At 43.4% G+C, this 26081-nt stretch overlaps 1 protein-coding gene across 4 annotated transcripts in view; it reads left to right on the forward strand.

The window, feature by feature from the left end:
- The window catches only part of CCSER1 (coiled-coil serine rich protein 1), a 1155632-nt gene that overhangs the window by 613589 nt on the left and 515962 nt on the right, over nucleotides 1-26081 (forward strand). For all 4 annotated transcript variants that reach the window (XM_053252659.1, XM_053252661.1, XM_053252660.1 and 1 more), the window contains one exon: nucleotides 6281-6364. In XM_053252659.1, the coding sequence (XP_053108634.1) occupies nucleotides 6281-6364 (84 nt within the window). The remainder of the gene's footprint in view (nucleotides 1-6280; nucleotides 6365-26081) is intronic.

Raw genomic sequence — 26081 nt, forward strand, 5'->3', positions numbered from 1 at the left:
ACACAGCGTGTCCCTGAAAAGCTGCAGGATCTCTCAGCTCCTCAGTTTCCTACAAGATGGACTCGACAGGGGGCTCAAAGCAAACAACATCAAGTGACACGCGACCACCCTGGCCTCACTCTTAGCCCCATCCATGGGGAGGAGCTTCCAATCTCACCCTCACCTCCGTTGTTTTCTTCAAGGTGCCACATTATCCTCTCCTCCAGTAGTCCACAGGTTTCCCTCCTAGGAACTCCACGAAGCTCTTCTGCACACTCCACCCTTCGAGCCCATAAAATATATTCCTCTGTGTGTGCTCTCCTTTAAGCTCATTTTCGTTGTTGCCATCACATCAGCCAGGAGGATCTCAGAACTTTGAGCACTTCTGTCCAACTGATTCCTGACCCATCTTTCCTTCCAAAAGTCTTGTCAGTGTCCCAGGATATAGTCCTTCCCTCCTTCTGCCCCAGACCGACTGCACCCAAGGAAAAGCAGTAGAATAAGCTTGATGTGCATTGTTGCCTGAAAACCTATATCTCCAGGACCGCTGCCTTTCATTGAACAGAGTCTCTTTTTGTTTTGTTTCTTCAGGCCACTGTGGGTCAACCAGTGTCGTCTGTAACTCTGGCTCATTGGATCAAAGCAATGCATTACCCTGGCATAAAAGTCCAGCAAAAGACAACCCAAAAGAACCCACCACCATCTAACAACCTGGATACTTAAGTATTTAAAAAGTATGCATGGAAGATACAGACACTATTGAAGTTATAAATAGTGGAAATAAACAGTATCTCTAAAAACCATGGGATGGGGAAATAGTATAGAAAAACATTTAATGGACACTCTCTTATAGCACGTAAATATAGACAATATGTATAAAATAGTAAAAGCACCTAAGTAATATAAATATAAAACAACAAATTTATAGGATAAGAATTTTCAGCCTTGCTGCTAAGATCCCCAAAATAGATATGCAAAGAGTATCATGACCTGTGGGTCAGTCTTCCCTGAGTCAAACTTCCCAGTGGCTGCAAATCCAGTATAAATTGAGAGAAAGTTCAATTGTCCTTAAATCAGATGCTCATATGGAATTCAAATCCTATGGGACATTGACATCTGTTGCAAACCACATATCCATGTCTAGCACCTTCCACCTCCCTTACAAGCCATGGCCCATTCTACTTGTTTGGCAGCCACCTCAGCAGCCTTTTCCTTCAGTACTCCCTTGGATGAAATCTGCAGAGTTGCCACATGGTCCTCGCCTTCCATTTTCATGAGACGCTACAAATTGGACCTCTTCAACTCTGCCCAGGCCACGTTTGGCAGACACATCCTAAAACAGGTCCTTCTGCCCCAGTAGTCAGGGACACTCCCACCCAGGGTCTCCAGCTGTGGCATGTCCCATGTAAGATGTCCTTACCCAGCAGCCAAGAAAGGAGCATTGGTCACTCACTGCGAAGGCTTCTTCTGGCTGCTGGTGTTGAGGACCCAACCCACTCTTGGGTGTCCATGGCTACTGGTAAGCAGTTCCTTTGTTCTTTTCTTCCAGTCTCTAATGTTTCCCCTGTTTTTGGTCCTTGTTTTCTTTCCTATCTTTCTAGAAGCTTGGCTTGACTAAACAGAACTGGGAGGGGCTATCCACTCCCACCTTTTAAAGGTTTTGCCTAGCTTGTTTGTCCTGCGCTCTGGAGCATGTGAGATGTCCTCAACATCAGCAGCCAGAAGAAGCCTTCATGGTGAGTGACCAATGCTCCTATTTCTGCTTTTTAGCACAACTAGGTCATCTGCTTGCACTTACACAACTTAGCTCATCCCACATGTGGTTCATAGCTCTGGATGCCAGCCAGTGCTAGCTGATCAAAAGATTTTTATTTTCCCAAGCCTTTAATGGGGAGTGAGGAATATCATTTCCCCTTCTTTCTGTGGTTGTGCTGTTGTGCTTTCTTGGTCATTGTTATTATGTGATAATTGTTTTATTCTGTTTTATTGTCTGTCTTTAATGGTAGTTTTAACCGGTTGTGGACCTTGTTAGGGCCAAAAGGCTGGGTACAAATAATCTGTGAAATATGTGGATGAATAGTGGATGGATTCACTCTTTCATCCAGTGAATCTGGACTATTGTTCATTCTATTAACTCTTATGTAATGAAATGTGTTTTCAGCAGTAAGGATTATGCCGAGCCAATAGTCTGTTTAGTATGCTATATTCAGAACATTTTAACAAATCTGTCTTTGATATTATTTTAATTTTACAGTACTGTTTTGGCAACTAAACTGTAGTAGATTTATTTTCTCATAGCAGCAGGTTAAGACTGCTTCTACTACTTTGTGATTCTGGGATAAGCACAATATGTTTGTTTGTTTCCAAATATAGAAAAGACTAAAGAAGAGTCTACACAGTTCCAGTGTACGTGCTTCTTGATGCATATGTGGCATCTGCTGTTACTATTCATTCATTCATTCGATTTCTGTACCGCCCTTCCAAAAATGGCTCAGGGCGGTTTACACAGAGAAATAACAAACAAATAAGATACTGTAGAACCCTGTCCCCGAAGGGCTCACAATCTAAAAGAAACATAAGATAGACTATGCTCTTCCCAATTTGGTGTGCCAGAGAAATTTCACTCTGGCTAATATACCAAGGTGGGCAAGAAAAGACTGAAGAAAGGACACCATACCGGAAATCAGAGTCCCAGTTTAATATCTATAGATAAAGATGCACCTCCATAGCAAATCCTAGGTTTTATATTGACATGGCTTGTTTCCCTCTATCCCTCTCTCTTTTGCTATCTATAGAAACATATTTTGTAAAAACTGAGGCCTCTATTCCCTGGTAAGCCCCCTCTACACAATTTATGTATGACCCCCATTCACCCGAAAGCTTACTGAACTACTTTGAACTGTTGCCAACAACATGGCACTTTCTTTTACTGGTTACTCTTCATTGCACTTTTATCTGGACACAGGAAGCTCCGATTCAAAGGTGCTTATAATCTCTCCAGGAATGGCTATGTGACGGAAATGGATTTAAGCCTGTTGCTTAAGCTTACCTCTGCAGTGGAATTCCTGATGCCCAGTAGTTTCTCTCTCCTTAATATGAACCTATTTGCTTGCGTCTTTCTTTTCCCCTTCACCTTAAAAGCTTCCGTAACAAATTGTGATGCATTTGACAGTAATGGCCAAGAACCAGCAAGCCTTGAAATGATGACCTGTTCTTCACCTCAGGTTTCCTGGCATTTGCTACTTTTAGGCCTTTCAAGGTACATGTGGATCCAGTAACTCTTGTGCATTGCTGTTGCTGTTTGACAGAGAAGTTGCTGTTCTGTAGTTTATGCCCAGCATCATCTCACCCACTCTCTTCGCCTGTCTTATGTCCTTGCTCTGTTGCTTTCCCATTGTGGTGTTTTGGTGGTGATATTTAAGTGCTCCTTAAAGTAATTGTATTTCCTGACACTATTTTTTAAACTTAGATACTATTAGCATGTTGAAAATGCTGTGCAATACACTTTAGTCAATTTTTCTTTTTGATATTATAGAACAGTGATCTTCATTATTTTTCAAGCAGGAGCCATTTTGTGGCTCAGTTTGAGAGCCATTCCCCACACCCCACTGTGCTGTCCTCTGCACTGTTTATCAGTTTTGGGAGAGCCTTTTAAGAGAGATGGGGCCCTCTCTTTAGGAGGAAAGCAAGGGCTATACTTCCCAGCACTCTGAGTACACCTTCCAAGATGTTGCAGGGACTTCAATTTCCCTTAAAGGAGCCCCTGGTGCTGGGCAAAGCACAGCACTACACAGTGAGAACAGTTGCCTACCACTGTCAAGGGGAGTGTGCAGAGTATGCGGCTTTGACTGAAGCTTCACACAAGTGCAGTAAACAAAATTAGTCAGGGAGACACACTTAGGATTGATGAGGGCCACCACTTAAGGGCATAGGCCTTACAATGAAGAACGTTGTGAAAGAAGGCTCGAGAGAGCTATGCAAACATTATTTTCAAAGACCCACTGAAATTGTGTACAGCACCGAAAGTGAGTCTGGAGATGCATCACTCATCCCCCTTGCCACACTCTTAATGATTATGGTGGCTTTAATCTCAAGAGGCAAATACTGTGATGGTGGGCATTTCCGTAATCGGAAGCATGGGATCATGGTAATGCCTGCCATCACAGTTGCAACATTCCCTTCTTCAGACGAATGCTGCTGTACTTGTGAAGAGCACTGGGAGGCGGCTGAGTGATGTGTTGTAGAAGGACCCGTGGGCCCACATTTGGCACTGTACATATTTACAGTGCTTTAAAAAAACTAACATCTGCATAGGGTTAGGATCCACCAACGTTCTTCCAGTTTTGTTCACTTGTCCTAGCATAAAATGACCAAGGCCCTCTTTACATGTTGTTCTATTCAGGATGCTTGCTGCTGCTCCTGTGGCTGCTCCCATGACACTCTGGGTAACATCTGCATCTTGCACCCATGTGATTATGGTGGATTCTGTGATTATGTACTATGTTGGCAACACATCTGATTACACAGATGTAGTCCGCATGGTATGTAACCGAACATTGGTCACCTGCATTGTTAAATGGCATACTCCAGAAGGACTGTACCACATACTGGCTGGTCATGTTGATCTCCTTCTAATATTTCTTCTCCCTTCTCTGTGCCATGGTCCTGGCCTTGGGCAATATCCAGGATGTGGACGATGAGAGGAAAGAATCTTGTTGGATCCATTTGACTAGTAATTACCAGTACTGAGTGCTGAGAGGCAGAACCCAGACATGAAAACTGAGCATGAACTGAGCAGCCAGGAGTGCATGGAACCCAAAGCCAGATCATACAAGACCGTACCACTTGAGGCAGACTCCACCAAGAGTTTGGAAACCATCACATCCTTTTATTTCTCAGTGTCTGCTCATCAAAGCAGATAACACATGAGGCAAAAGGTGGCGGAAAAGGGATGGAGTGTTCAGCTCTGGTCCCAAGAGCTGCCCCTTTAGGAATCCTCATTCAGCAGCCAGAGGAATGGAGTCTGAAAGTGGGGTGGTCAGGACTGGGAAACATAAAAAGGCTCAGCTGGAGCTAGAATGCTGTTGGTTCAGGTTGCTCACAGCCATTGCTTTCCAAGGTCCTGTGGCTTCAACCTGAAATACTTCAAAGGTGCTTTGCTCTCTTGCTGCTGCCTTTGGTGCCTATCCAGCCTTCTCACTCCGTATGGGTCACTGTGTGCGAAGAAGGACAGAATGTTCTGAATGACTTGCTTGGACAACTACAGTACATAGTGTCCTAATAGTACCTCATTTCAGTCTTTTGAAGGCATAGCTGCTCACAAACATGTAAGGGATTTTGCCATCGAGCTAATCATGACTTTGTGAAGAATGTTGGGAATTGTAGCTTGTTGAGGTCTAGAGAACTTTCCAGCAGTGATACCTATTGTCCCCTCTGTAGAAGGGATGAGTAGGGTATTCATAACATTGTTACCCACATCAGGCCTTGGGAATGGAACAGGCTATGAGTCCAAATTAAATCAAGAAACTGAGCTGCAGTTGCCAGGGTTTGTTGAGGAGAGGGAATGGTTATTAAACTGGTTTAAGTGTGTAATGTAGATATGCCCCAGTAGTTAAAAAATCTTGTTCTGGTTTCCAGCATCAACATTTTCCTGGGCACCTTCTATATCAGTTTAATTTCATGCTGCTTGCCAAAGCAAACCTGTAACCTGTGTTGTTTGAATCTCGTTTAGTAGAGCACCAAACTCACCCACAGATCACTACAGCTGACTTTGTAGCGACATTGTTGACTGTCATAGTGGGTTCTTTTCATTCATGGAAGGGTTGCTTCTTTTCTGTTACTGAATGTTGGCCTGTGCCTCTGCTTCCTTTTTCTATCTGTAGGCGATTTTGGTTTCCTTCTTTTTAAAAATCCCCAATAATGCATCTGAAGTGAAATTTCTGCAATGCTGTTTTGTGTGAACAGAACTATGAAATTTTACGGCCATCTGTTCCTATGCTGAAATCAAGAGAAGTCTGACAGGAGCTTCAATAAAGGGCTTAAAAGAATCAGACACTAACAAAATTGGCTTAACTCGCAGGGAACTGCTTGCATTTATGTGTATATGATATCTTTGGATGCATTAAGTTGTTTATACTGCAAACTTAGAATATGTTATTAAAAATATCACACACGATAGAGGGGCACTGAGTTTCATTACTTGGATGTAATTATCTTGCACTGTGTGAAGCTGCCTTTTCTTGTCAGGAGCAAGGGGGAAAGCACCAAGTCTATTATAACATCTTTTTTGATGTTTTTATAGGATATAATGAAAGATGAATGTTCAGCACTGAAGCTGCAAGTGAAGGAGAGAGATGAACTCATTTCCCAACTCCGTGAAGAGCTGGTAAGCGAGATCCAACACTTTTCCCTTTGCAATTCACTCCACCTGACAAGGTCATTTCCTGGGAACCAGCAAATAAATGAATGAATGAATGAATAAAGAAAGAAAGAAAGAGAGAAAGAGGAGTGCCTACCATAAGGCGGATTGCTCAGGCTGATTTTACAACTCTCGATATCTGAGGACTTGTCAGACTCTGAAAGGGCTACTACCTGGGCATGCCGATAGTGAGTGTGATAGTGACTGTTTGTTTTACAAGATTGTGTCGACACCTTCTAAAAGAGGCATTAATCACTGGTGGGGGGAAGCCACTGTGCTGTGCAGGTGCTGCTTAGTGTTTAGCGGGCGTTTTGATGGGATGCTACATGTATTCCTGGTGATTTACTATCAGGTGTGCTTTCTAGTGAAAAAGTCACCCAGCAAAATATCAGAGTAGTATTTCTATCACACACACACACCCCGCCACCCCAACAGACATTACTAATATTTGCTAAAAGTAAAGAGTGCCGTCAAGTCGATTTCAACTCCTGGCGCCCACTACAACTAGTAGTACAACTCCTGGCGCCCACTAGTTCAATGTTACCACTATATTACAGTTCAACTCCACTTCCAGAGGGTGGCCATGTTGGTTCGTGGCAGCCAAATGTGGTACCATAAAGACTAACGTATTTATTGTAGCATGAGCTTTCAAAGATAACAGTCCACTTCATAGGAACATAGGAAGCTGTCTTATACTGAGTCAGACCATAGGTCCAACTAGCTCAGTATTGTCTACACAGACTGGCAGCAGCTTCTCCCAAGGCTGCAGGCAGGAGTCTCTCTCAGCCCTAACTTGGAGATGCCAGAGAGGGAACTTGGAATCTTCTGCATGCAATCATGCAGGTGTTCTTCCCAGAGTGGCCCCATCTTACAGTGCTCACGCATTGTATCATCAGCCTAACCTACTTCACAGGGTTGTTGTGAGGAGACACTTTATGTAGTACACCTCTCTGGGCTCCTTGGAGGAAGAGTGGGATATAAAATGTAAATTTTTTTAAAAATGTAGTCTTCCATTCAAATGCAAACCCAGGGCAGCTTTGCAAAGGGGACAATTCATGCTTGCTGTCACAAGAGCAGCTCTTCTCTCTTCATCTGATGCATATAATCCTAGCAGGCAGCATATATGCCATGGATACAAAGGGGGGGGGGGATGGTCAGAGACCTAGTTCTTTGTCAAGCTTAAAAGTTTACAAAATAAACATAATGATAATTCCAGTTGCAGTAATTGGTGATGACAACATCCTCCAGGCAGTGGTAAATTAATTAACCCTATAATCTCACCGAAATTATTGCTTTATATTCAGATGGGAAACAGTGGAATCAAATTTGAGCTTCAGCTGCTTCACTCTAGTCTTCCTTTGAATTCTTCTGCTGATGAATTGCTACTTTCAGGTCTGCTGCAGAGTGTCCTGGAAATAATCTCCCACTGGTTTCTGCATGTTGCCATTACTAATGGCATATTTGTATCCATTTATTCTTCTGTGTAGCAACTGTCCTGTTTGTCCTATGCAGACAGCACAAGGGCATTGTTGGTGCACATAACATATATCACTTTGGAGAGTGAGCAAATGAATGAATTTTTGAGTTATCTTAGATGAGAATGATTATCTTGACTCATTACCGTAAGGAAATGATCATGTCCAGCTTTGGTATGGAAAGCTTACCAACCAACCCCCTTGGTTGCCTTGATGGATAACCTCTCTCAGGAGAGAGGCAGGAAGAGTGCAACTTGCTTGGTTCTCCTGGATCTCTTGGAGGTCTTAAATATCTTTATCCACAGCCTCCTTCATCAGTATGCTAATGACACTCAGCTGTATTTCTGTTTTACACCTGAGTTTTGGTGAGGTGATAGAAATGCTGGAATAGTGCCTGGAACCAGTAATGGGCTGGATGAGGGCCCATAAAGTGAAGCTCAGGCATGATAAGATGGACATAGTGAGGCCATTCACAAGACCAAAGTGAGCTGAAGGGGGTGAGGAGGCAGGGTCCTACCTGCCTTCCCCCAGACAATCAGAGCCTTTTCTGGGCTCTGCCACTTGAGCATGAGCTCCGACTTGGGGTCGGGGTACCTGCCGGACCACATTCAACCATATGAATCTGCCAGGGCCCTCTGCTCATCATCTCAGGCCCTGCTCATGGCCCCACCACTAACAGAGATCCGTTTGGCAGGGACTAGAGATAGGGCCTCCCTGAAGAGCTTCGCCATGCCCCCTCCCTCAGTGTTTTTAAAAACACACCTTTTAAAGGAGGTTTTTTAGTGCTCCATCTTTGGTTATATCTGGTAGGTTCTTCAGTTTTCAGTTTTTATAATTCTCAGTTTTTAGCTTTTAAAATAACTTTTAATTTGAACTTGATACTGATTGTGGTTTTTAACCGGACTTTTAACTTGTTTACTTTATTTGGTTACTTTTATTGTATATTGTATCTAATTTATTGTTGTGAGCCGCCCCGAGCAGTAGTGTACTGGAGGGACGGGGTATAAATATTTTAAATAAATAAATGAATAGAGCACCCACGCAACCAGTCAGCAGACTCCCAAAGTGGGATCAGAAGGAGAAAGTCCTCCCGGATCTCGCAGTGCTCCGTACAAGCAGTGGAGAGGCAGCCTGCGGCAGTGCAGCATCACTACTCTCTCTGGCCGCACTTTCCCCAATGCTCTATGGCTGCCACTCTCACCAGCTGCTTTTACTGCCACGATAATCTAGGCGACCACAAAGTGAGATAGGACAGACTCCATTTTCCTCCAATCTCACTTTTTACCTGGGTTGCCGATCTAGGCAGTCCAGGTCTAGAGTAGCTGGGTCGGGAGGCCTCCTGCTGGATCAGATCACACAAGCTCCATGGGTTAACTCTCTCCTTCCCAGGTAGCTCATATCCTGAGAATGGGCTCACTGGGGGTTGCTGATTGTTCTGCACAAGATAATGGTATTTTGCCTGTTCCAGATAGAGTTGTAATCCCCCTAAAGGAATAGCTTTGTAGTTTGGAAATACACGTGGATCTAGCTTTGCCTCTAGGGGACCCAAGTGGTCTTGGTGGCAGAAAGTCCCTATCCTCGTCTAAAACTGGTAAGCAAGCTGCAGCCTTGTCTGGACAGAGATAGCCTGACCACAGTTATCTATGCTCAGATAACTTCCAGGACTGACTGCTGTAATGTATTTTCCATGGGACTACCTCGGAAGACTGTTAAGCAACTACAGTTAGTCCGAAATATAGCTGCTAGAGTACTAACAGTGACCAAAAGCTTGGGAGCATATCTCACCAGCTCTTAAAGAACTTCAGCTACTCTTGCTCTTTCTGAGCACAATTCAAAGTGCTGATACTTACCTGTAAAGCCCTATACAGCTTGGGACCTGGATATCTGAAGGAAGACCTGCTTCTGTATCAACCTGTTGTGGCAGCTACAATGGCTGCCAATGTTTTTTCAGGCACAATTTAAGGTGCTGGTTTTGAACCTTTAAAGCCCATAATGGCTTAGGGCCAAGATACCTGAAGGACTGCCTACTCCATATAGTTCTGCCCAGTCCATGACACCCTATAGAGGCCCTCCTGCACATCCCACCAGCTTCTGAAGCACAATTGCCAGTGATGCGTGGGAGAGCCTTCTCAGTAGTGGCCCTGGATCTTTGGAATTCCCTGTCCCTTGATCTTCAGTTCCAGATAGAGTTGTAATCCTCCCTGTAAACAAAAGTTGAGGACTTAAAAAAAAAAAATTCTAGCAAGCCTTCCCCTGATTTTACATATGCTTCTTCTTTTTTTGCTGCTTTAGTCTAATGACTACTTTTTATCTTGCTCTCCTATGATTTTAGAGGTTATTGCATTTAATTGTATTGTATTTTATGGCGGGGGTGGTGGTGGTATTGTATTATTTTAATTAATTTTGTTGTAAGCTGCCACTGATTCATATATGAAAAGGGTGGCATTTAAATAGTGTGAATATGTAAAATTTGTAAATAAATAAGCTAAGGCTGCCCTCGAAGGCTGTACTCCATATTCCCACTGACAGAGGTGAGGCAGGTACTGAGAGAAGAAAAGGTCTTCTTTGTGGTAGAACTCTGTTTGTGGAATTTCTTCCCCAGGGAGCCTCAGCTGCAGTCTACATTGTTGCAATTTTTGGCAGCGGGCAAACGCTTTTTAAAAAATTCTTCCAGGCCTTTTATCTATAAACTGCAGATAAATTTTAGAAGGTAGTTTAGACATACCCTGTAAATAACCCTTGATTCAAGAGTGGATTAAGACAGAATATAAAGATGAATACAGGTCATTTGTCTACGGGTGAAGGCTTGAATGCTAGATAAATGTTGAGTAAGATTTGCAATTCTTTTTAATGGGAAAGGCTTGTACCTTTCACCCAAACACTATGCACTTAACTGGTAGTACAATTTCTACAATTGAGTCTGCAGATAGATTCATGTGTTGCCATGTCAAATTGTGGAACTGAAACAAAGGCATGAGGAATTGTTCTTCTTTAAGCAGCATTGGTGTTGTATTGAGTAGGCTTGGACCCGAAACGGCTCTGCCACATTTCAGCGGCAGTGTGGGTATTCCCTTAAGGGCAGGGGAGGGTGCACTCACCCCTCCCACCGCCTTTTCCCTGCTGGTGCTCCGTTGTTTTAAAACCCCTCAGGGCGGCAGCGTTCCTCCCTGCCGCCCCGTTGCCCTCATTGGCCGGAAGTGGCTGGAAGTACTGGGTGCGCATGTTCCAGTCGCATGCGCACGCGCGCCCGGCCACTTCTGGCTGATGAGGGCAATAGGGCGGCAGGGAGGGACTCTGCCGCCCCAAGGGGCTTTAAAACAACGGAGCACCAGCAGGGGAAATGCGGCAGGAGGGGTGAGTGCACCCTCCCCCGCCCTTAAGGGAATACTGCCCCCACCGCCACCGAAACGACAAAATGGCCTAGGCTGCCAAAACATTTCAGAGGCCTCTACAATGGCCTCTGAAACATTTCGGGCCCCAGCCAAGTATTGAATGTTCACATGCAAATACTATCACCTCAAAATTGCACTTTCAGGGGCCAAAATATTCTCCAAACCCCTACCTTGATCACCTTTCTTGTCTTTTCTGTTCTTTAAAAACAAATAGGGGTGGCTTCATGCTGACTTTGTCATCCCAGCCAATCAGGGATCACATGGTGTGATGATGCAACTGTGTCAAATAGTGAGTCACATTTGACTGTGTGATGAAGTCATAATGCAAATTCAGAGTAAGGACAGTGTTTCTTGCCCTCACTCTGAATGGTCAAACACTTCTATTTCTGTCCTTAGCTCTCCTGAAAAATAACTAAAAGTGGTGTATCATGTGTATGACACGCCTGAGGGGGAGAGGTGTGTGCCTGCTGGAAACGTATACCTTATCCCAGCTGGGCCTCTCTCCCAACAAAGTGAATACGACTGGTCTTGGGCTCAGCTAATGGCCAAGGATAGTCCAGACATGTAAAAAGAAGAAGAAAAAGGATTATTTGCTTCCCTGGTTTCTCTCTTATAGTAAGACTCAAAAAGAATAACAGCAGCAATACTCAAACATTGACCTACGGTCAAGGCACACACTTAAGTAGTGGTATCCCGTTTCAAAGATGGTAGCTAGTATAAAATGCAGAACCAAAAAGAAAATACAAAAAGTAAGATTTGGAATTAAAAAACAGTTCATCTTTCCTATAGCACAGGGATGGCTTGGACAAAAATCGCCTTCCAAGATGGCATCCCTCTGACAATCACTCCAGATCTTTCCCCGCTGCCTTAAGAACACTACTCAGGCTTCTGATAAACACTTTCACACACATGCTCCACCTTCCCAATTCAAAACAAGCCAAAAGCTGATGATCTCATTGTTATGCTGTATGCTCAGCCTTGTTTTGACTGGGAGGAGAGAAACAAAGGCCAGAGTGCTCCATAACAGTAGGTGTGTTCTGCACAAACAAGTCTGTGCAAGGGCTGCCCAAAATGGCCTTACCTACATTCAAATTGGCTCTTTTTCCAACCTGAGATCGGACACCCACCAAAAGTGAGTGCTGTCCATAACAGGTGCACTTTTCACAACTGACAAAAATTTCAGTAAGAAAAACTTTTTTGCTCAGCAATAATAGAATAGTAGATCTGTATTTGGTCCTTTGTGCTTTGCTTTGATGTATCCAGCTGTATAGGAGATTGGGGGAAACAACTTTCTGTAGCAAAAATGCAGGTTAACGTCCTTTTGTGGTCCATGATAGTGAACTTCCACCATGCTCTCTTAAATGTTTTTTGTCTCTTTGTCAAATCAAATAACATGTGCATCTTTCACTAAGAAACTTGTTGATTATTTATTCTTTTAACATTTAAATATTTTGAATATTCATGTTAATTTGCACTAATCACCCTGGTAATGAAGGACTTGTATTAATTAGAAATTGCATCATCAGTCCCTTGCATTGGCCTTTTGTTGCCTTGAAGGGAAAAATGGCTAATATTTTGACCTTTGGACCTCTTAGGTTCTTTTTAGCATGGATGGAATGTCCCTGGCATTTATGCCACATTTTTGCAACTAAGTCCAAGTCTTGTATTTGGGCTCTGCTAGGATGAGCTGCATCTTGTTGAAGTGACCTTGTAATTTTTTATAACCCATTAACTTAAATTATGTGTTATGACGTGAGAAAATACTATCTTCTCAACCCCGCTTTTTTAGTCAAACGTTTAGTTTAGCTAACTTGATTCTGCTCCCCTACCCCCATTTTCTGTGTCTTAGTTCTTTCTCTGTATTTATGTTCTTAATTAAAATGTATTTAATTGTATATAATTAGAAGCAGTTACCCTTCTCGTAACTTCAGGTTGTGCCTCTTATCTTGTCCATTAAAACGGGTGATTTGGGAGGAAATAATAGCCAGAACTAGGCAGCAATTTAATCTTGGTGTAACTATTCCCGCCCTTTGATAAGTAACTGTGACCCCCAGATTTGGATGTGTTTGAATCAGTTTCCAGAAACAGCTCAGCTCACTTGCAAATAACTGCCTATCAGAACAATCTAGTTGCCTGGATAGGTAAAAACTGCAATTTTCTAGTCTGCAGAAGAAGTTCTGTGATCTTGATTGAGATTATGGCTGCCTCTTTACACTGTTTATGCAAGTAGATCCCCCCCGCCCTCTGCAAACCAAACTTAAAAGCTGTTCCAGTAGATCTAGAGATTATCTGGAGCTGGTGTGATGCGATGCAAGGGGATTCAGCCCAGGAGAGGGAAACTGGCAACCCTCCCATACATGCAGAAGATATTTGGTTCCAAGACATTATTGTTGACTCTAATACATTTCTGCACAACTTGGCCCTCTTGCAGATGTTGGTCTACAACTCCCATCATCTATGATTATCAACCACTATGGCTGAGGATGATGGGAGTTATAGTGGAGGACCGAAACTGGAGGGACGAAGTGCACCCTGCTCTAATATATGACAGTAGACAAACATCACTGGTTGTTGATTTTGCTTGACCATTTACATTCTGTTATGAGTGACCCCCATTTTAACACATTCCACTCTTGTCTGTCTCTCTGCTAAAGGGAAGACTCTGGGCCCAGTTGTGCAGCAGCAACCCAACATAGTGCCCCCTCCCACTTTCTCTTGACTCAGAAAAAGTTAAAAATTTTCTGGCATGCAAGATTAGAACAAAAGGACAAAGGAAGGTGTGTGAGACTCAACCACAAAGAAACCACCCCAGCACACATAATGAAAAGGAAACTTACCTCCTTTAGGTATTTCTAAATTCCATTCAAATATGCTACCCCAAGTCAGGATGTTTGCCCTGTTTATTACATTAATTAGCCAAAGGGCTCAAATCCCTTAACACAAACATAAGACCACAGAGGTCCATATATGGTCAAGGAAAACTACTTTCTGACAACCTTCCCTTGAGCAACTTAACAAAAGATCATTGGACCTTCCCATGAGAATCAGGAACTCTGGAATTTCCTAATCTCAAACCATTCATGACCTCTAGCAAAGCCAGGAAGGCCTGCTGTCATATCTTCCTCCTGCTTGCCCATCTTAAAAGTTTTGCTTTTGTAGAACAATCCATTCCTTACAGATTCCTTTCTCCAGCAAGCCCCAGTTTAGAGTTTAAGAGCCAAGGCTTCAGACCTGGCACTTTGAGCTCAACCACTCCAAGAACACTCAAGAGAGAAAAGAATAGTTGTCTCCCGGATATTTTTGCTATGTAGGTTCCTTTCTTTTTCTTTGGCTCCACTCCATCATCCAAGGCCTCCTCACACAAAAAAGGAAAGTAATCACACACTCTGGTTCCAGTCAGACCACCTCCTCTACAGCTAAGTCTCATTATCCATCCTTCCCTCTCCCTGCTCTCTTTCCATCCTCTGCCCCATGTTGCTGCATCTCTAGCCCCACCAGAGCTGAATCTCAGCATAAGCCTGTTGTCCCAGTATAATAAAGACAGAGGAAGCTGCCTTATTAGTGTTGCCAACAGTCCCAGATTAGCTACATAAGAACAGCCCTGCTGAATCAGGCCCAAGGCCCATCTAGTCCAGCATCCTGTTTCACACAGTGGCCCACCAGATGCCTCTGGGGAGCCCACAGGCAACAGGTATGTGCATGCCCTCTCTCCTGCTGTTGCTCCCCTGCAACTGGTATTGAGAGGCGTTGTGCCTCTGAGGCTGGTGATGGCCCACAGCCATCAGACTAGTAGCCATTGATAGACCTGTCCTCCATGAATCTGTCTAACCCCCTTTTAAAACCATCCATCTGGTGGCCCTCACCACATCCCATGGCAAGAGAAACTAATCCATAGATTAATTATACGCTGTGTGAAAAAGTACTTCCTGTTGTTGGTCCTAAATTTCACAACCTTCAGTTTCGTGGGGTGATTCCTGGTTCTAGTGTTGTGAGAGAGGGAGAAAAATTTCTTTCTGTCTGTCCTCTCCACTCCATGCATCATTTTATACACTTTAATCATATCTCCCCTTAGTCACCTCTTTTCCAAGGTAAAGAGCCCCAGATGCTGTAGCCTAGCCTCATAAGGAAGGTGCTCCAGGCCCCTGATCATTTTGGTTGCCCTCTTCTGCACCTTTTCCAGTTCTACGATATCCTTCTTAAGATACGGTGACCAGTGCTGTACGCAGTACTCCAGATGTGGCCGCACCATAGATTTGTATAAGGGCATGATAATATCAGCATTTTATTTTCAGTCCCTTTCCTAATGATTCCTATCATGGAATTAGCTTTTTTCACAGCTGCCACATACTGAGACAACACTTTCAATGAGCTATTCACCATGACCTCAAGATCTTTCTCCTGGTTAGTCACCGACAGCTCAGATCCCATCAGCGTATTTGTGAAGTTGGTGTTTTTTGCCACAATGTGCATCACTTTACACTCGCTTACATTAAACCGCATTTGCCATTTTTTCTCCCAGTTCCCCAGTTTGGAGAGATCTTTTAGGAGTTCCTCACAATCCGTTGTGGATTTCACTACCCTGAGTAGTTTAGTGCCATCTGCAAATTTGGCCACTTTGCTGCTCACCCCAACTTCTAGATTATTTATGAACAAGTTAAAGAGCACTGGTCCCAGTACCAATCCCTGGGGGACCCCACTTCCTACCTACCTAGCTCCATTGTGAAAACTGTCCATTTAGTCTTACTCTCTGTTTCCTGTCCTTCAACCAGTTACCGATCCACATATGAACTTGTCCCCTTATTCCATTACTGCTATGTTTACTCAAGAACCTTTGGTGGGGAACTTTATCAAAAGCTTTTTGGAAGTCCAGGTATACTATGTCAACCGGATCACCTTTATCCACTAGCCTATTGACACTCTCAAAGAACTCCAAAAGGTTAGTGAGACAAGACTTTCCCTTGCAGAAGCCGTGCTGTTCTCCTTCAACAGGGCCTATTCTATATATTTAACTATTTTGTCCTTAAGTATGCTTTCCATCAATTTACCTGGCACTGAAGTTAAGCTGACTGGCCTATAATTTCCTGGATCCCGCCTGGATCCCTTTTTATAAATTGGCATCACATTGGCTACTTTCCAGCCCTCTGGTACAGAGCCTGATTGTAGGGACAAGTTATATATTTTTGCTAGGAGATTGGCAATATCACATTTGAGTTCCTTAAGAACTCTTGAGTGGGTGCTATCTGGCCCTGGTGATTTGTTCATTTTTAGCTTTTCAAGACAGTTTAGAACATCTTCCCTCATCACCTCAAATTCACCCAGTTCCTCAGCCACTAAACCTGCAAAACTCAATTCTGGAGAGGGTGTATGGTCAGTATCCTCTGCCGTGAAGACAGATGCAAAGAACTCATTCAGCTTTTCTGCAATCTCCTTATCCTCCTTAATAATCCCTTTCTGGGATTATTGCTGGGACGTCCCGTATTTCCGAGGGAAAGTGGTCATCTCGTCTGGGATGCCATTTCCCTCATCTTTTGGCTCCCCACACCTCCTACCTTAATAGGGTCGTTCTTGATAAACGGTGGGGTGGGAGACGAAATTGCAGCCTCTGCATCCAAACATTGGTGGATGACTTCAGAGGGAAGAAAAAGCCTTTCCTTCAATCCCTCAGCGTGAGCAAGATTCTTCCTTTCATCTTCCTACCAAAAGCTGCACGCGGAGTTGCCTGGAGTATCAGCAGCAGGAAGGCCTGCAAAGCAAGAGGAGGGGAGCGCACTTGGCGGAAGGAGCTGATTGGATGGCTAGAGACAGCAGCTAATACGTCAGGGGTAGCTCCTCCAGAAAGAGACACACAGTTGTCAGCGTCAAGCTGAGGTTACAGCAGCAGGAGCTGGGAGTCTGATGTGGTGGGGTTTGCAGCAGGAGGAGTTGGGAGTTCCTGGGGTGGGTGAGTGGGGAGATCTAGAGTAATGCATAGGGGAGAGAAGAAAGTGATCCCACATGTTGGGACTTTTCATGAGCAGTGTAAGTGCTGGAGAAATTGGGGCTGCTCCTCCTAGAGAATGTAGTTTTGCAAGTGCTGCTGTGTCCAGGAACATTTATCCAGGAACCCACCTCGGGTTCCTAGATGAGCTGCATCCCCCACCCCGCCACAACACAAATGTTCAAATTAGCTGCATCTGTGGTCCAACCACATCACATCCCCCTCCCCCTCCCCATGATAAGAATGTGCATGGAACCAGTTCAGAGGCCCTTTATGGGCCTCCGAACCGGTTCAAATGGTGGGTGGTTCCACCGGTTCAACTGCGGGGTGTATGTGCAGTTTTAAGGTTAGGGGAGGATGCACTCATCCCCACAATCGTGTTTCTCCCGCTGGCGCTCGGTTTCTTAATCTGTTGGGGAGGCAGCATAACTCCCTGCCACCCCCTTTGCTTCGTTTTTTAGAAGTAGCAGATGCGCCTGCATATGTGTGCACATTGTGCAAGCGCGATGTGTGAGCAGGCACATCTGCTACTTCCGGAAAACGTAGCGAAGGGGGCGGCAGGGAGGTACGCTGCCACCCCAAGGGATGTTTCAGAAACCAAGTGCCAGCAGGGAAAACACGGTGGCGGTGTGTGTAAGTGCATCCTCCCCCACCCTTAAAGCTGCACCCCCCCACCATTGAACTGGCCCCCCGCTGGTTCCATGCACATCCTTACCCCACAACAGCACAGAACCCTCTCTATTAGAACTCAGACACTAAAAACTAAACTAAGCAAGAGGGTCTGCACAGAGGAAAGAACTGGAAGCACTGCGAGTAATTCTCCCACCTTGAGCATTTGTCCAGGAACCTTGCCCCTGAGATGCCCCCCCCGCCGACACCCCCCCCCCATCCATTATTTGGGCAAAGGAATGTTGGCAGCCCTGTGCCTTACCTGTATACTGAGTCAGACTGGTTGTCCATCTAGCTCAGAATTGTCTACACTAACCGGCAGCGGCTCTCCAAGGTTTCAGGCAGGAGTCTCTCCCAGCCCTATAGGGAGATGCCAGAGATTGAACCTGGGACCTTCTGCAGGCAAAGCAGAGCTATGGTTCCATCCTTCCTCAGACTTTCTCCCCACCTTGCTCTCCCTCTGTCTTTGCCATTCCTTGAAGCCAGAATTACTCTCTCCCCTGATCTTAACAGCCTACTCTAACTTGTCATTGAAATTCCTTCCTTCTCTTCCTCTAGCAGGCAGAACCATCTCCAGCCTTTCAAGTTCCTTCCTTTGCCTATTCTGTCTTGTCACTTATTTGCAGTCACTTATTTGCAGCTAGCTCTGTCACTCTCTTCTCTGGACATTTCCCAGTGGCTCAAAGCCTGCTGTAGGATTTCCCATACTCTATGCCGCTTCTTCAATAGCTCTCGTACAGGTCTTTCCCCAATAACTCTATGGTTTAAAGTGTTTTATAGTCTTTCTGTTCCTCCTTACATTTAATTGGTAATTGATTTCAATGCTTTATTGCTAATTCCCTTGCTGCTTTCTGTGAACCAGTAAGAATACTCTTTAACAAACTATGTTCTAATTTGTTAGACGCCTGTCTCATCTCACTTTGTGGTGTCACCCCATTCCAACACACAGGTCGGCCCTTTTGGTTCAAAGATTCTTTAATGCGTTTCAGTTAACAGCTCCATATCATTTTCTCATGCAAATATTTTGTATATTCATGAACAGGATATATAAATTAGTTTTCACAGAAAAAGTAAAGTTGTTCACAAGAATGAAAAGAGCCCTTACTCAGAGCCTCTGCAATAAATACTGATTATCTGTGTTCTGTTTCAGATGTGGCTACATTAAGGAATGATGTATTATGTAATTAGGATATAAAATTAAGTGACAAAATGGAATACAGCAAGCACCAAGCTTTTGTGCATTTCTGGAGCACTGAGACAACATCTGTCTGGTCCAAAGCATATATTACAAGGAGGCTGATGGTTTTTGTCATTGTAAATTATATTGTGTTGCTACAGTGAGCTGTAGCTTCCTTGATCCTAGCATTTGTCTGAACTCAGCCCACCATAGATTCTGGTGTCTCCTTTGTGTGTGTGCAATTTTTACCCGAGGTTCTTATTCTCAGATCCATGGAACCTCCTGGGGGTCCATGGGATAAGCCCAGATTGTCTGTAGAATGATTTTGCTTCTCTAGATTTAATTTGCTTTATTGAAAATAACTATCTTGAGTGCTTATTTTTGTTCTCTAATTTTTATTGAAGCCTTATGAAAATACATTATATAAATGGGGTGGCACGTCCATGGGTAATACTTGAGAATCTGAGGGGTCTGTAGGTACAAAAGGTTAAGAGACCTTACTGTAGATTATAAGCCCTTTAGGAAGAGGATTAATTTTCTCATACCGTTTTCTATGTAAACTGCTTTATTATTTAACAATAATAATGACCCACATGTTAGGAACATAGGAAACGGCCATATACTGAGTCAGACCATTGGCCTGTCTAGCTCAGTATTGTCTTCACAGACTGGCAGCAGCTTCTCCAAGGGTTGCAGGCAGGAATCTCTCTGAGCCCTATCTTGGAGAAGCCAGGGAGGGAACTTGGAACCTTCTGCTCTTCCCAGAGTGGCTCCATCCCCTGAGGGGAATATCTTACAGTGCTCACACATCAAGTATCCCATTCATATGCAGCCAGGGTGGATCCTGCTTTGCTAAGGGGACAAGTCATGCTTGCTACCACAAGACCAGCTCTCTTCTCCTCTCCTCTGGTTCCACAACCATTAGAGGGTGGAAGAAGGGCTGTACTCCTGCAGAGCAGCTGTGGAGAATGCTTCTTTCCCAGCCAAAGGAATATGGAGGAGGAATGATTTTTGCTTCTCTCTCCTCCCTCCAAAAGTGTTTTTGGCTTCCAGAAATATGTCCCTGAGAACTATAAAACCCTCAGGGACATATTTCTGGAAGCCAAAAAGACTGTTGGAAGGTGGTAAGAGAAGCAAAAATCCCTCCCCTCCCACTTTGCGCCTCCTTGGCTGCCGAAGAAGCATCCTTCACAGCTACTCTGCATCCCTCTCACAAGGGTGCACCCCTTCTTTCACCCTCCCATGACTGTGGAGCATGTGTACCAGTATATTCTATTCGGTAGAGAATGGGCTTTCAAGATGAAGAGGAGAGCAAACTGTTTGAGCTGCCAAGAGCATCTCCTAGCTTGCATCCCTGAAACCACATTCCAAAAACTATTTCTATTCCCAGCTACCATTTGGGCTGCTTTTGCATTCAGGCTGGCCCTGTATCACAAGACAACATTAAACAAGTATATATGCTACAGCCAGTTGGATTCTAGACACATACAGGAAGCATTATAACTGTCAGGGATTATCCTGGAGGAGTGAGGGAATCACTGTATTAATAGCAACTGAGAAAATCACATCTTAATACACAATGTTTCTATCACTATCTTAGTATACTGACCCAAGTTAAAATCCCTTAGCCACAGCTGGAATCCAGCTAGATTCTATTCTCCTTGGGGCAGATCCTTAAACAAAACAAAATTCCAAAACGGCATGATGCTTCTCTGGCTTTTTATTCCTTCCTATATGGAGGAGAATGAAACATTTCCATTTGAAAGTTGGCCCACAGAGAATGCTATCCCTGCTTCTTAGAAGTCATTTTAGAAAATGGGTACCTTAGAACCGGAGTAGGGATGTGCACGGAACCGGTTTGGAGGCCCTTTATGGATCTCCAACTGGTTTGAAAGTCTGGCGGTTCGGCTGGTTCGAAGGTGGAGGGGGATATCTCTAAGTTTGGGAGAAGGTGCTCTTACCCTTCCCCCACCGTTTCCCCCACTGGTGCTGTCTTTTAAAATGGTCCAGCAGGGCAACAGCATACCTCCTTGTTGCCCCAGTGCCTCCTAGGACCAGAAGTGACTGGTGCATGTGCACACATCATGCTCACTCATGCGCACCAGGCACTTCTGGTGGGCTAACTTGTGGACTGTGTAACAGTCTGTGTAAGCAGACTGTGGACTGCTTTGAACCAAATTTGGTACAATTGTTGTGAGTGACACATATGGACACCTCAATGGCATAGTTTGTGATGATGTCATCCACTGCAACTCAAGATGGTGGACATATGAATATTTAAGGCTGATGTGGGCTAACTTACCATCTTCACAAGTTAGCTAGCCCACTTCAGCCTTAAATTTTCAAATGTCCACCATCTTGAGTTGGGTGGATTCCAAACTATGCCGTTGAGGTGTCCCTATGTGTCACACACAACAGTTGTACCAAATTTGGTACAAATCATTAGACGGTCCACAAGTTAGCCCACTTGTGCTTCAAATGTTCACTCATCCACCATCTTTAATCGGGGCAGATGACATCATCAGAACCTATGCTGTTGAGGTGTCCCTATGTGTCCCTACAACTGTACCCAATTTGGTTTATATTGGTCCAGGCATTGCAAAGTTGATAGAGACAGACACACACTGCAGGGTGATCTCATAAGCTTATTCTCCTTAAGGAAAGTAGGATAAAAATATAGCATCTTTCTCTCTTGAGAAGAAAGCCAATAATCTCAAGTCCCCCGATACTCACCCTACAATCTGCTGGAAATAGGTTCCAGAGCAGATTCTTCGTTGTACTGTACCTGTTTTTATCAGGCAAGGCACATGGCTGGCTGCCAGCAAAATCATTATCTGTTGTTATAACATTAATTTGAACTTTTCGAAATAATCAGACCCTCTTTGTGCAAGGCATTTGGACTAAATTCTCAGCCAGAGCTACTGAAATGTAATCAGGCTCATTTACACTAGGTGTGGTTCCACTTGCCTGAAGGTTTGTGTGTGTTTTTAAAATTCATTCAAATGAAAGTTTAAAAAAGAACTAGAAAAAAATGCAAGCACACTTCTTTTATGGCAAGGTAGATAGAAATAGAGAAGTCATTTTAATTCAGCTCAAAATATGTATAGGAAATTGAATTAAATTTCATGCCCTTGAAACTTTAATAGCATGATAATCTCTGTTTGATAAGAGTAACGGCTGCACGCAAGAAAATCATATTGTGTATTCATCTTTATGATAATTCTTTACTTGTTCTGCATTCTATTATAATTTGTGATCTTATTTCACGTTGGCCATTTTATGGTAGGATATTACAGGTCCATGGATGATTTACATAAGAAGAGACAGCTGTAAGTACTTTCAAATCTTCTTTCTTCCTCATATTTAGGAAACATCTGAGAAGAAAAGAAATAGATTAGGTGTACTTAAACATTATTAAAGTGTCAGATTCCTTTCCCCCTTTTTACAGGAAGAATTAATTGCATGTATTCCAGAAAAAGGCTTATCTCAGCAGTAATTACTCTTCAAGTCAACTCTGGGAGGCAGCTGTAGAGTGTGAAAATGACAGTATCCAATGATACACAATGTGGATTAGCCTCCAATTCCTCGTACTCTCTGAAGCCTTGATGAAAAGCTGTCAGCAAGATAGAATCTTTAATATTCCCTTGCACTTGTGGAGGTGATTCTGCATATTAGTTTAAGTCTCTATCACAAAGCAGCGTCATTTTGCACCACTTGGCGCTGGATGCTGATAAATGATTGTCGTGCCATCACTGCAGGAAGAAGTTTCTGGTCCGATGCTGATTCCCTTAGACATATTTGCATAGAAATAATATGGCAGGAGCAGAGTGCCTTGACAATAGAACTCTGTCCTTAAGTGTCTCAAGAGATGTTACTATGTGCCTAACACTCCCTTAATAATAATGCATTGCATATGCTTGTCTTCTGTTAAGGTGTCACTAGTAGACTGCTAGCTTCGGGAGATATGCATGATTTTACTGACAGGTCTCCTTGCTGATTAAGATAAATATGACCTGGCTTTACTTTGAAAGTGGTTTCGTCTTTCTGTCACACCGAGCAAATCATAAGCTAGCGGTGTTTGGATGGATATGGCACGGCATGTCATGTCATGGCTCTTATTTCCGATTGGCTCCAACTTTATTATTAGAATCCGGTTCAAGCATGTTCTGACCTATTATTTTTCACTTCAGAGCAACAACAGTCACGAGAAATCATTTCATTAGCACTCTTAATGTGCTTCTCTTCTCCACAACATTATGATGTGTGGGAACCCAAACTACATTTTACACATGAGGCAGTTCATACACACAAAACGGCCTTATTTTGAGGCCAAACTATGTATTTGCCTAAATGTATTTTTTAAGAGGCATACTTAAAAGCGGAAATGTCTCTTCTTCCACAAAAGCATTAATGTGATTGTATATATTATTGCATCAAGTTTATTTTTGTGTGATGATTTACTTATGCACATTTATATTTCTGTGCGTTGGCAAAATACCCCACAAAAAGAGTGTCTGACATCCAGACTAAATTACTCACTCATGAGTAAGTAGAAACATTTAGAGACAAAATAGTTACTTTGTTGTGCAGCACCTTTATGCATCCGACTACATCTTATGTGTTGCTTGTGGACAAATGTCAACAAAAAGGAGACCACGTCTCAAGATGGAATGGAATATATCCATCCTTTATTATTTGTAGATATTATATGCCCAATACGTTTCAGCCACAAAGCTTTCTTCAGGAGCAATTCTAAAACATAAAACCATTTTTTAAAAACAATAAGGAACAAGCACATTATCATTTTACAAAACCCTAATGTGCAGAATGAAATGTCTCCAGATGTTGCTGAACTACAATTCCCATCAGCCTTCAGCCAATCTGGCTGGGGTTGATGGGAGTTATAGTCCTGGAACATCTGAGGACTCAAGTTTGAGAACCCTGATACAGAGTATTAAACCTGAAGATTATTTATCTTTGATCTACAAGAAGTACATGCTACCTGAACGCCTCCTGAAATTTTGGCTGGCTAAATTATCATTCCCAGTTTCTAACAGCTGTATTAAGCAACTGCAGGATCTATTCCAGAGATAGGTAGTTTGACACAGAGAGCTGGCTCAGTTATATTTGAACCTTATTTCCATAGAAATGTAAATATTTTATCATTGTTAAAATATGAGGATGTTCCATACAATAATAAATCATCTTTATAGAGATGTAAAAATATGGGCCAGTCGTTCTGGCTTACTGTTGGCCTAGGGGGTGGGGAAAATATGATAAAGCTGTAGAGAAAATTAGAAAGTCATTTTGGTCTCCTCCTAAATGGGCTCTCCGACAAGCCTTGAAATATTCATTAGAAACTGATGATACCATTTCCCAAGGAATTCTCCCCCGCCCCCCCGCCCGCACCTGCCACTTGCCCAATAGTCTCTTTTCAAAATATATTATTTCCAAACGGGGTTGCAATTTTGTATCAGTTTCTTTAGAGTGTATAAATAACTTTCATGAAAAATAGAACAGCTTGAACAATAAGGATGCTAAAGCAGCAACAAAAGGCATTAAGGTTCCTTTATAAATTTCTCTGCATATCTTTCTATTGTATAAATCTGTAATTTGCTTCAGCCTGGAAAATGCTGTCTGTAGCCCGTGATCTGATACTGAAAGTATTTCTCTTGCACACTTGCACACTGCAGTCTGGTGGCAAGGTAGTACCACTAGTGTTGATCTAAAGATGGTTGTTGATCAAAAGCTAACAGTGATTAACTAGCTTGGATCAACAGTTGATTGCGCAGTGGATCCATCTGTGCATACAGTGTACCTGTTATTATAAACTGAGACTAAGGCTTCAATCCTATGCACAGTTACTCAGAAGGTGAACTCAGTAGTGTTTTGTCAAGGAGCTAAGCCATAGGTAGCAGTAACTATGGGGCACAAGCAATGTTCCCTCTAACAGAGATTCCCAGATGTTGACTACAACTCCAAGAATCCTTAGCTGCAATGGCTTTGCTTGGGGATGGGAGTTGTAGTCAACAACATCTGGGAATTCTTGTTAGAGGGAGCACGGCACAACACAATACAATACAACAAATATTTATATACCACTTTTTAGCCAAAGTTCCCAAAGCAGTTTACATACAGAAATAACTTAAATGGCTCCCTGTCCACAAAGGCTCACAATCTAAAAACATAAGAAAGACACCAGCAACAGCCATTGGAGGGATGCTGTGCTGGGGTTGGACAGGGCCAGTTGCTGTCCCGCTGCTAAGTCCAAAGCCAGGACTGAGAGAGCCCAGAACACACCAGAGGTCAAGCCAAGTAGACAAGTAAGGGTCTAGGCAGGAGCCAACATCCAGGAACAAGCCAAAGCTCAAGCTGTATTTACAATCAGGAGCCAGAGGATCAAGCAGATAATCAGGAGTCAATAACAAGCCAGAGATCACAGCAAGCAGAAGCAGCAAGACAAACATACCAGAACAAGGGAGCATTGATGCTTCAGTCAGGAAATGGATTGTACTCTTCCTGTCTGCAGGGAAGCCAATTACAGGTCGGTCTCACAGGGTAGGGCAAGCATAGGGCCTGGGAATTCAAATGCTTTTGTAATTCAACAAGTCACCACCAGGGACAGTATGGAACAGAGTCCAAGCAACAGGGAGGGAGCCCTGACACATTCACTTAACATGGAAAGCATGGCACACAGGGCTGTGTTGATCCCCAGCTGAGTTAAAACTTCTTGAAGCATCTTCTGTATCTTTGATCAAAGTTCAATCTCAGATGAACTGATCATTGGTTATTGTTGCATCCTTTCAAACCCAGTAACACTTTAGCCATCTGAGCTGTTGAACAGGTTATATCTTGTTTGGGGCTATCTTTCTTTTTGAGCAGGTGTCAAAGGTACTTTAGGAACAGTGGGTGTGGACCTGTGTAACTGTCAGAGGCTCTCTTACCCTTGGACTTTGGAGCCGAAGTCCAGGGCCTCCACACCCCTGGGAGCTCC

The sequence above is a fragment of the Hemicordylus capensis genome, chromosome 5 (assembly GCF_027244095.1).
Source record: "Hemicordylus capensis ecotype Gifberg chromosome 5, rHemCap1.1.pri, whole genome shotgun sequence".
In the NCBI taxonomy this organism is placed as follows: Eukaryota; Metazoa; Chordata; class Lepidosauria; order Squamata; family Cordylidae; genus Hemicordylus; species Hemicordylus capensis.